The sequence below is a fragment of the Choloepus didactylus genome, chromosome 5, assembly GCF_015220235.1.
Source record: "Choloepus didactylus isolate mChoDid1 chromosome 5, mChoDid1.pri, whole genome shotgun sequence".
Classification (NCBI taxonomy): Eukaryota; Metazoa; Chordata; class Mammalia; order Pilosa; family Megalonychidae; genus Choloepus; species Choloepus didactylus.
Genome location: NC_051311.1, coordinates 145,015,600 through 145,028,056, shown reverse-complemented (window position 1 = coordinate 145,028,056; position 12,457 = coordinate 145,015,600). Strand labels below are relative to the sequence as shown.

The window sequence follows — 12,457 nt, the reverse complement described above, 5'->3', positions numbered from 1 at the left end:
TTGCCTCCATGGTTTTTACTGAGAAATCTGCATATAGTCTTATCAAGCTTCCTTTGTATGTGATAGATCGCTTTTCTCTTGCTGCTTTCAAGATTCTCTCTTTGTCTTTTGACAAAGAATAGGTGTAGGCCTATTCAGATCTATTCTTTTGGGGTATGCTGTACTTCTTGGATCTGTAATTTTATGACTTTTGTAAGCGATGGGAAATTTTCAGTGATTATTTCCTCTGTTATTGCCTCTGCCCCATTTCTCTTCTCTTCTCCTTCTGGGACACCCATGAAACATATATTGGTGCATTTCATGTTGTCATTCAGTTCCCTGAGACTTTGCTCATATTTTTCTATTCTTTTCCTTATCTGTTCTTTTGTATGTAGGATTTCGTGTATCTTGTTCTCCAGTTCCTGAGTGTTTTCTTCTGCCTCTTGAGATCTGCTGTTGTATGTCTTCATTGTGTTTTTCTTCTCTTGTGTTGTGCCTTTCATTTCCATAGCTTCTGCCAGTTGTTTTTTCAAACTTTCAATTTCTACCTTATGTTCACCCATTGTTTTCTTTATAGCCTTCGTCTCTTTTGTTATATCTTCCCTAAAATCGTTGATTTGTTTTTTTATTTGATTTAGCATATCTCTTTGAAAATCTTTGATAGATTGTTTCATTAAAGTGAAACAGTATCTCAACTGTATGTTGATTGAGGTGTACATTTGTTCCTTTGGGCCATATCTTTGTTTTTCCTAGTATGGATTGTAGTTTTCTGTTGTCTAGGCATCTGGTTTCTTTGGTTACCCCAGTCATATTTTCCCAAGCCAGAATGGGTTCAGGTCTCAGAATGGGGTTATATTCAGGGTGTGTCTTAGAGGAATGACAGGCTTTCCTGTGAGGTCTCTAATCACTGTGCTTTTCCTAACCTGCCCAGCAGGTGGTACCTGTCAGCCTGTCTCTCCTGACTGGTGTAAGGAGAAGTGTTTTGGCTTCAGTTTCTGTTTTTGCTGTTTTCCCCAGGCTCTGGGGTCTAGTTCTGAAGGGAAAGCTGGGCCCCACCTCCTTACTCTTAGGGAAAATACACCCCCTAGGGATTTATCATTTGCATTTGAATTGTCTCTCTGTCTCCGTTATCTCCACCTCTGTCTGGGTCAGAGGCTGGGAACTGAAAATGGCTGCAAGTCTCTCTCTTCTGAGCCCCTGAGGTTGAGAGAGAGAAAGAGAGACAGAAAGCCCCCTTTTGGAGCCAGTACATGCCATAGTTTCACTTGTTGGCCAGAGGTAACAGCTGGTCTTCTGGGCTCCCCCTCCCAGTACAGATGAGTCTTCTGGGTTCTTTAAGGCCAGTCATCACTAAAAGCCTCTGTCTGCTTGTCAGGGGTTTTTAGCTAGTATTCAGCAGTCTACATTTGTTAATTAAAACCTCAGTTGGAACTCAGCTGAGCTATATTCGCTCACTTGGCTTGCTCAGAGAGTGCTGCTAATTTCTAGCACAGTGAGGTTTTACAGCAAAGCCTACCATGGGGGAGGGAGCTCCCGGTGCAGTTCTGCAGCTTTTACTTAGAGATTCTGTGCTGTGATCTCAGGTATTCCTCCCAATCCAGGTTGGTGTATGAAGTGTGGACGGTCATGGCTGTCCCCCGGCAGTTATTCCAGATTATTTACTAGTTGTTCCTGGTTGTTTATTAGTTGTTCAGGGGACTGACTAAATTCCACTCCTCTCTATGCCGCCATCTTGCCCCTCCCTCCCTTCATTTTTAAAGGATAGTTTTGGTGGATTTAGAATCATTGGTTGGCAGTTTTGTTTCTTTTAGAACTTCTGGCTTTCCTTGTTCTTAATGAGCATTCAGTCAACTAACGTTGTTTTATTAATATTAATCATTCAAAGTTGTTTTCCCCTGTGCATAATGAGTTATTTTTTTGTTGCTGCTTTGGACTTCAGAAGTTTGACTATTCTGTGTTTAGGTGTGTTATTTTTTTGTGTGTGTTCTTCCTTCCAGGTGTTTATTGTGCTGCTTATATTTGTAGGTTGCTATTTTTCATTAAAATTCGGAAGTTTTTGGCCATATGTCTTTAATAATTTTTCTGTCTTTCACTCTTTTCCTTTCTGTATCTCCCATTACATATATGTTAGTATACTTGATATTGTCCCACAGATTTTTATGCTGGATTCATTTTTCTTCAATCATTTTTTCTGTCTATTCTTCAGATTGGATAATTTCTCTTGACCTATTTTCAAGTTTATGGATTTTTTTCTGTCTTCTCAAACCTGCCTTGAGCCCATATGATTAATTTTTTATTTCTGTTATTATACATTTCAATCTAGAATTGCCATTTTTAAGGAAGTTTCTACTTCTGTATTGAAATTTGCTACTTTTTAAGTCATTTTCATTTAATTTTCATTTAATTCTTTAAATGTGGTTTCCTTTAATTCTTTGACATATTTATAATTGCTGCTTAGAAGTTGTTAGCTGCTTAATCCACCATCTAGGCTCTCTCACAAGGGTTTTATCTGAAAAATTTTTTCTCTCTTGTGTTGTGCGGCTGTTATGTGCTCAGTGTATTTTGATTCTTATTTTATTTTTTAGATGTCACTTCCTTGTAAGCCAATAATGATTGGTCAGAAGTTATGCTCAAATACCTTGAGCCTCTAAGCCTTCTCTACCCTCTGCTGATGGATTTGAGTGTGGGTTGGCAAGCTCCCTCAAAGTGCATGCAGTTTTAAAGTATGTCAAGGGGCTCCTCAAGACCACCACTTGGTTTGATAATTTGCTAGGAGGTCTCATAGTACTCGGCATATACTCTTGTTCATGCTATGATTATTGCAGCAAAAGGATTCAAAGCATAATCTGCAGTGGAAAAGGTACATTGGTTGAAGCCCAAAGGAAAACAGGTACAAGCTTCTAAGAGTCTTCTAGTAGAGTCTCACAGGACATACTTAATTACCCTAGCAAGGAGTTGTGATAAGTGTGAAATGTTGTCTACCAGGAAAACTCATTAGAGATTCAGTGCCCAGAGTTTTTCTTGGGGGGTGGTCATGTAGGCAGCCTCTACTTTGCAGGTGCCAAAATTCTAGATTTCCAGAAGGAAAGCAAGCACTCAAGAAAGACCACATTGTTGGTACAAACAATTTAGGCACTGTGAGCTACTCTTACAGGGTAGTAGGAATGCTCCCAAAGCCACTTTCCCAGACTCCACCAGCCAAGGGCCAAGTTTATAAGTGGGTTTTTCTAAGGATAGCCATCAGGCCTGCTGTGTTTACTCTTCTACACATCCATTTGCCCTGTCTTTTACTATATGCTCTGCCTTCTTCCATCTTCCCTGGATGTGTGCTCTACCTCCGAGTCAGCCATGGATTTGTGGAGAGCTTGGGCTGCCTTGAATATCTCCCACACACGTGGGTAGCTTTCCAGCCCACCATGGACGTGTCAAGAGCTTATCTGACCCTTTGAAGCTTGTGCACTTCCAGTATCTCCCTGTAAAATTTCTGAAATCTGCCAATCTGCTACTCACCCTGACTGGACTGCAGCCTCTGGGTGGCAGTACTGTGAGTTTTTGCCTTTCATTTCCTACTGAGTTTGCTACTTTTACTGAAGGTGCTGCTGAGCATAGGTGTTTTACTCTCTACCCCACATGGAGTCAGTCGCTCAAAGCAACAGCCACTGCTGCTGTTCATGACCAGCCCTGCCCCCGTCAGGTTGGTGATGGTGTTGTAGATGGAATGGCCCAGCTGAGAATGCTGCAGACTCCCACCATTTTTACCGAAAGTTGATCAGTTTCTTAAGAATGAATGCTTCTCAATTTGTTGTCTCCTTTTGGTTGCTTTCTAGAATCTGATATGGCTATTTTTGGCAATTTTGTCCAGTTATGTGGTTACTATTTAGAAGAGGGAATTTGCCAAACTCTTCACTTTGCCAGAGTGGGAAGTCCCCACATTTCACTGTTATTTGATCGTTGACCCAACCTTGCATTCCTGGGCTACCCTCGCATGCTCGTGATGTATTGTTCACTGTATAAGTTGCTGGGTTCAGTTGACTGATATGATAGCTTTTAAAGACTTTTGCCTATCTTCCTGAGGGATTTTAGTCTGTATTCTTTTCTCGTAGTGTTGGTATTATTTCTTCCTTAAATGTTTGGTAGAATGTAACAGTAAAGCCATCTAGCTTATGAGTTTTCTTTGTGGGAAGATTTTCCACTATGACTTTAATTTGTTTTAGGATGCTATCTAATTCATCTGGAGTGAGCTTTGGTAGTTTATGTCTTCAGAGGAACTTGTCTGTTTCATGTATGTCATCATATGGATGATGATTTTTAAGAATTACTATTGGATTCAGTTAGCTAAAATTCTAATTTAAGATGTTTGCATATCTGCATATACATGACATGATCTTTGATGTTCTTTTACTGGATTTTCCTTATTTGGGTTTGGAATCAATATTCTCTTAGTCTTGTAAAAAGAGCTGGGTATTTTTGTTTTTTGCTGTTTTCCTACTTTCTGGAACAGTTTGTAAAAGAGGGTTTATCAGTTATTTGAAAGTTTGAGAACTCATTTGCATTAGCCATCTGAGTCCGGGGCTTTAGGGAAAGGAAGGTTTTTTCTTTCAAGTTTTTAAATGTTTCTTGGTCTCTTCAAATTTTCTGTTTTTTTGTGTGTGCACCAGTTTTGATGTTTTGTCATTTCCCAGAAATGTATCCATTTCACCTAGGTTTTAAAGTTTAGTAATGTTTTCAGTATACTCTTCTTATTTTAATTCCATTGTGTTCATAGTTATTTCTCCTTTTTCATTTTGTTATGTATTTACAACTTTATTTCCTTGACTGGTCTTACTAGAGGTCTTTGTATTTAATATCTTCAAAGTACCACCTTTGTTTTAGTCTTCTCTGGTTTTGTTGTGTTTAGCCATTTCTAGTTGTTATTTTCTAATTTTACTACATTTTTGGTCAGAAAAGTATAATCCATATCATATAAATTCTTTGAAATTTAATGTGCCATGGCACATGAACAAAAAATTTTTTAATGTTTTCCTGGTGCTTGAGGTTAAAATGTTTTCTGTTTGTGAGATTATTATAATAGTGAGATTTTTATGTTAATATTTGTCTGCTTTTTCTATTGTGAGGGGGTAATGTTTAAAAATTCCAATAGACACTGTTAACTCATCCATTTCTTCCCGTAATTTTGTCAGTTGTTATTTTATATACTTTGAATCTATATTGTTAACTTCACATAATGTTCGTTATATGTATAATCTTGCTTTGCTGTTCATTTTACCAGCATGGAATATCATTTGTTGTCCCTTTTCATTGAATTTGCTTGAATTCAATTTTGTGAAATATTACAATTACTAGCGTAGACTTCTTTGGCTTCACTTTATCAGATATATCTTTTTCTATTCTACTTTCAATCTTTCTGCATACTTCTATTTTAAGTTGTCTTTTGTAGACAACATAATACTGGATTTTTCCCTTTAAAGCCCATTAAAGGAAATCCCTTTCACTAGTGAATTTAAACTGTTTAAATCCATGGTAATTATCATTATATTGAAACTGTTTCTAGTATTTTATTTGAGATTTTCCAAGTATTTTACTTGTTCGTTAGATTTTTTTCTCCTTTGCATGGGATAGATTGTTTTCTTACACTGTTTTAAAAGTTTGTATCCTCCCTATTTCTTATCAACATGAATTTCTTCCCACAACAGGATTCAAGAATTCTAAAAATCCTTCAGCACAGTCCCACCACCCTGTACTTCCTACTCCCGTCCTGACCCGCCCACTTCCTGTAGCTGTCATTTCAAGTTTTATTTATTGTTTGTCTTGGATATAATTTTCCCCCTTTTTCTTGGTCCTTCCTTTTTTTAGACAAACTTGAAAATTTGGCAAATGATTTATGTCTCTGAGCCATGGTTTTCTCATTTGTAAATGAGAGTAATTCTGCCTTCTACGTATGGCTTTTTGTGAGAAATAAATGAGATGACATATGTGAGAGTACTTGGTAAATTGTAAAGAATTAGAATAAAGTTGATTATCAAAGGTCCATGTTATTCCAAGGCTTGCCGTTTTCTACTTCTTTCAAGAAGTCTTTCCAATCCCCTTTTCAGAAATCAGAATTAATGTTTCCTCTCCTTTCCTTGATAGCACATTGTCTCTATGCAATTCTGTCTGTGTTACCAAGCCCACACTTCCTGGTAGGCTCCTGTAAAGGAGTGTTGCATAGTGTATGTCCCCAGGTTTAGCACAATGAGCAGGGGACCCAAGGGTAAAAGGTTTGGTGTGTTGTGAGAGTGGAAGGTAGGCTGGTGGTAGTGGAGAAAGAAGGGAGAGCTATGAAGATAGAAGGTACAGCACTTCATTCTTTAACAAAAGCAGATGCCGTATGGCAGCAGTAGGCTCTGTAATGTAGTGAAAACTATTTTTAGATCATATTAAGATTAAAATGCATTGTTTAAATATATAGTGTCATGTAATGGTACTTTGCTTTATTTCTTACTAGGCTCATATTGGCAACTTATTAACATCAAAATTCTTCAGTTACAAGGATTTTGATACTTTATTGTACACCTGTGCAGCAGAGTTTGACTTTATGGAAAAGGAGGTAAGATGTGATTTCTAGCTTTCTTATGTTTTGGTCTATTCATTATTCATAAAGGGTGCTCCTGTGATTTCAGACTCTTTCCTCTACGTGCTATCTCACTTGGAAGGAAAAGGAAAATCTGGCAGGTTAGAGGAAGATGCTCCTATTTACGTTAATACAGCTCCCCGAAATATATGGCCCTTCCTCATTTTGATAATTTGGAGACATGCATTAAGGCTAGCATCAGACCAGCAATAGTTTTCTGGATGAGTAAACACAGAGGCATTTCAAGTTGCCTCTTTTCAAAGATAGGCATTAATTCAGCCAAGCTCTGAAGTTCTTACATTTCCACTTATTTTTGTTGTTCAATTGAATGATCTCATCACTTGAAAATACCATTGAGTACAAGTTTTTCATTTTAACATGTTTCTTTCCAAGACAGTATTCAGATGTTTAGAAGGAAGGCATAGAGTATTTTAGTGGATTATGAGACAGAAGGCTGCAGAATGACTTGATTTTTTGTGCCATAGTTTATTACTTTCTCCTAATATGCTACAAGCAGACATCATGAAGACAAAAGGAGATCACACATAGGAAAGTACTATGTTGTTTTATATAAAATGTAACTATTTCACAGTACTTTAAATGTTGTAGTTTGGTTCAACAAATGCGTGTGTGCCTTTTTTTAACATCTTCTGCATGGCACTGATTGATTATGACATTATATTATTTGTGAAACATTTTTGATCACAACTGTATATCTTTGTGTATATGTTAAGCCAGCCAATGGGACAGTGGTGATGTATTCATTTCCCCCCATGATCCAGTGAGAGCTCCCTGTCCCCAGTTCCAGACCAGCATACCCCAGTGCACCAGCTGTAGGCTGAGTGTGTCCTGCACATGTGCTGTTGACTCCAGTGACCTGGCAGTCTGTTTCTGTCGTGTTCTGGCAAATGGTTTTGATGCATAATACCGACAAAAGATTTACGATTGATAATATTGAACATTGAAAGAAATAAAGGAAGTGTATCTTAAAAAAAATAAAATACACATTTCTTGGCAGATCAAGACTCCTTCATGGAAGTGGTAAAGGAAATAGAGAGTGAACATTAGCAGAAAATTAGGACTTGGTGGAAGTTCTTTCATACTATTTGTTCCGGTTTGCTAATGCTGCCATTAAGCAAAAAGCAGAAATGGATTGGCTTTTATAAAGGGGATTTATTAGGTTACAGATTTACAGTTCTAAGGCCAGGTAAGTGTCCACACTAAGGCATCAACAAGATAATACCTTCACTGAAGAATGGCCTGTGGCGTCCGGAACACCTCTGTCAGCTGGGAAGGCATGTGGCTGGGGTCTGCTTGATCCTTTACCTCCCAGGTTGTATTTCAAAATGGCTTTCTCCAAAATGTCTCTGGATTTCTCTTAGCTCTTCTCTTCCAGCTCCTGTGCATCCTTGCTTCTTTCTCCCAGGATGTTTCTCTCTAAGCATCTGGGGGTCCTCTCTTAGTTTCTCTGGCTCAAACTCTAGGCTTTGTCTCTTAGCTTAGCATCTCCAAATGTCCTCCTGTCTGCATCTTCCAGTATCTCCAAGAGTCTCCAAGCATCAGCAAGCATCATCCTCGGCTCTGGAGCTCTCTTACTCTCTTAAGTACTCCAGTGAACTAATCAAGACCCACCTTGAATGGGTGGGGCCACATCTCCATGGAAATAATCTAATCAAAGGTATTACCCTCAATTGGGTGAGTCACATCTCCATGGAAGCACTCAATCAAAAGGTTCCACCCTATTCAAAAGACTAATAAATCTGCCCCCACAAGATTGCATTAAAGAGCATGGCTTTTGGGGGAACATAATATATCCAGATTGGCACGCTATTGAAGACATAAGTGCCACTCTACTCTGAAAGGAGTGACCATCATTTATGTGGTGGAAGACATTGAGCACATCCTCTTTGCATTTGGAGAAAATGGCAAACTTTTTCCAGCCTGTGATTCCGCATCTGCACAGTCCTCTTCCTAGGGGCTGTGCCATAGAGACCGAGTACGGCGCCAGTTCAGGACCCTGCCCCTTGTATGGTATGTCAGTACAGGTGGAAAGGGGAGCAACTTCACAGCATATTATATCGATGTGGAAAGTTGCTGAAGAGTATAATGGAATGAAAAAATTGATATGATTTTATTTATGTGTAATTGCTATGCACAGAGTAAAGTATAAGAAAACAAAGTTTTAACAGTGTTTTCTGTGTGGACAGATAATTTACTTTTTTTATAATTTGCTTTTCTAAATTTTTTATAATCATATTTTAATTGTGCTATGTTATGAAAGAAAGAAATTTAGTGTGGAAGAGCTTTCCTTTTTAGGTATGCAAATGGATAGCAACAGTATTTTAAGTGCAGAGAAAATACTAAGATAAGAATATTTTTCATGGTAGAAAATAGTGCTGGCTAGACCCATGTGTACGAGAATGTACTTATATGGAATGAATGCATCACAGATAAATGGAGACAAGATGTATTATTCAACGAATAATATTTGAAAAATTGTGTGTGGTGGTGGTGGTGGTGGGGAGTCAGGTGAAAACCTTGTGTCGTATTATGCACCAAACTTCATTTCCAGCTAACTAATGGTTGGAGATAAATGAAGCCTGAAAAATAAATTGGGAAGACACTGAGTGAATATTAACTTCATCTTTGAGTAGGCATAATGTCAGCAGAAGAACTCATATGAGAATGATTAATAGATTTATCTGTGTGTGACTTACAACATCTGTATGTTAGTCTTATAAAAAGTAAAAGGCAAATGTCTGGAATGATTCTTGCCATAAATATAAGAAGTGAAACTAGGGATTGTGATTAGTGTAGGAGCTTGCCCAGATTAATGAAGAAATTATGAAGGAACTCTCATCCCACCCCCACCCAAAACAGACTGCCACCACTACGCATGTGTAGAAATGGGTGAAGGATATGAATGCACACTTCATTAGAGAGGAAATGCTGATAACTGTTTAAAATGCAAAATCAGTTGTCTTCTTTATTTTTTCTGCATTTTGTAATGAAAAAAAATGGTGAGCATATATAGCTTTTATACTTAAAAGAATGTTAAGTATAAATAAAATAACTTGTAGTTCTAATAGAACACATACATATGCACTCACACTCATCTTTCACTGTATGGTTTGTTTCCTTTGCACATGCTCTTTTGTGCATGTACTCTCTGATACATCTGTAGATTTTTAGAAAATGTAATTTTGTTCTAAGGTTATCTTTATATTAATGTGTTTTGGTTTGCTAAAGCTGCTGGAATGCAGTATACCAGAAATGGGTTGGCTTTTAGCAATGGGAATTTATTAAGTTGCAAATTATAATTCTAAGGCTGTGACAATGTCCAAATTAAGGCATCAACAAGAGGTCACCTCTGAAGAAAAGCTGCTGGCATCCGAGATTCCTCTGTCACATGGGAAGGCACATGGTGACATCTGCTGGTCTCTCTCTCCTGGGTTCTGGTTTCAGTGGCTCTCTCTCTCAGCTTCTGTGGGTCCTTCTTGCTTCTCTGGGTATTTTTCATCTCTCTACCCTTTCTCTGTGCTTCTGCCTTTTATCCTTTCATAAAGGGCTCCAGTAAAGGATTAAGACTCACCTTGAATTGGGTGAGTTTCATCCCAATTGAAACAACCTAACCAGAAGGTCCCACCTACAATAGGTCTGCCACCACAAGAATGGATTAAAAGAACATGGTGTTTTCTAGGGTACATAACAGTTTCAAACCAGCATATAATGCTTTTATATAATGCTCTTAGTCCCTTCTATTGCATTCCTACTGAAAATAATAATACTGAACTTAGCAAGTAATTCTTGATTCTCTCTACGTCCTACCCAGTTCTAATTTTGGGCAATACTGTAATCAGTGATGTTGGTTTCCTTTCTGTATATTCCTTGTGTGCCCCCAATTTTTTGCCATTCCATTGTATCATCATTGTCATCACATGTACCCATTCATCTTACTCTGTCATCTTTATCTCCATCAAGTCTTAGTTCCCTAAGGTTAATAGCTATGTCTTGTAATTTTTCTTACATTTATTGTCATTTTTTATTAGCAAAGTGATTACTTAAATAATAAGAGTTTTGATTTTATGATTTTTATTTAGGAGAAGACATAATTTAAAATTTATAAAATAGGATAATATTTCAGAATATTATGTGCCATGAAAGTGTTTGCAAAGGTAAATAGTAAAATAAAACCTAAAAATTCTCCTTTATTTTTGTAATAAATTATCAAAATTTCTCATCTAATAAGGGATAATGAGTAAGAAAGTCAGAGTAATAAGCAAGAAAATCAGGAAAACTCTACTTACTGTATACTTCGTAGAATTAAGATGCACCAGTATTTTAAATGTGAATGATGCTAGTTTTCTCTCTATAGATGGATTTGGGATAGTGTACATTCTCTGATTCAATGATGTATTTTTCTGAGTGGAGATGTTTGGGGAAAGCCAATAAATGACGATTTAGAAATTATCAGAATGCACAGAGGGTTGCATTTTGTAGAGCTTTGTTGTTAAGATAAATGTCTGTAAATTTCTATCTGTTCCTGAAGAAAATGCAAAAATATCTTTTGTTCCCTTTGTGAAAACTGGTCATTATTTTTTGTATCATGTGTGTGTGTGAATCATGGGTGAGTGTTTTATCCTTTACAGTATGTATGGGGATAGCTTATACAAGTTAAAGGCACTCTGCTGAATGTGGATGAGTAAGTCTGGTTCTAGGTGGCATGCTGAAAGTGAACAGTGATCTCTCCAGCTACATTCCACCCTGAAGTGTGTGGGAACTGCACTTGTTAGTGTTTTCAACTCAAGATTTGGGGGACATTTACTTCTATGGAAATGTACCTTCATTTTCACAATGGGTGTCAGTGGGTAGATGGAATGTCAGATAGGTAAATGCTCATATTTCTATACTTCTACCCTAAAAAATTCAATTGGGTCATTCTTTTAACTGGAATTTTATCTGTTTAAAATAACATTTTCCTCTAACAAAATTTGTCTCTGAATTTCAGACTCCACTGAGGTACACAAAGACATTGTTGCTTCCGGTTGTTCTTGTAGTGTTTCTTGCAATTGTTAGAAAGGTATGTGGATCACTTACAAGCTCTTTCTTATAATAAAAACATTTTTTTTTTGTTTTTTGCATCATTATGTGTACTTACAGTTAAGTAAATGTTGATCTAATACAATGTCTTTCTTAATGTCTTAATGAAACATGTTCTGTAGTTTTATATTCACAGCCTGTGATGCATATTTATAAACCTTAAAAATATTCTGTTATCTGCTAGCATAAAATAGACATAGGAGATGGATGGCTCAGGTTTTGATTGTCATATATTTTGAAAGAAATGATCAGAGAGACCATATTGACCATGTTGCTTTTAATGTTCACAATTAACATTCATGTTAATATTTATCTTAAATATTTAAGATATGCCTTTCTAAGTGATTTGTACAGAGTTTGCTAACTCCTGGATTGTGTTTATTGTTAATTAAAGAAAAAAAATACATATTAATGATGTATTATTATTTAACTAGATAAAATAAAATGTTTGGACTCCTATGTTAGCTTTGATATTGAAATTTTAAGCCCCTATATAAATCAGACCAGAAAAATCTCAGATCTTCAATGAAGAAGAGCAGATAAGATGTTCCCTTTTCAATATTTTAAGAGTTTGTGAGCTCTGTAACTGCAGGTGTTTTAAGAGAATGAATTGAGATTCATCTGTGATCAAGCAAGAAATGATAAAATCTAGAAGTTTTCTGATTTGTGGCCAGTGATTTCTGTGCTAACATAATGTCATATATGTGTTGCATATTCTGTACTGTCATTATCACTCATGTTATATATTCGAACTGTGCTTTGTATTCT

The 12,457-nt window shown here is 36.9% G+C and overlaps 1 protein-coding gene across 1 annotated transcript in view; it reads left to right on the top strand.

Annotated features, from left to right (window-relative positions):
- DPY19L1 (dpy-19 like C-mannosyltransferase 1) overlaps positions 1 to 12,457 on the top strand; it is a 116,806-nt gene that overhangs the window by 83,294 nt on the left and 21,055 nt on the right. The window contains exons 14-15 of the mRNA XM_037837059.1: positions 6,464 to 6,565; positions 11,598 to 11,669. Coding sequence (XP_037692987.1) covers positions 6,464 to 6,565; positions 11,598 to 11,669 — 174 coding nt within the window. The remainder of the gene's footprint in view (positions 1 to 6,463; positions 6,566 to 11,597; positions 11,670 to 12,457) is intronic.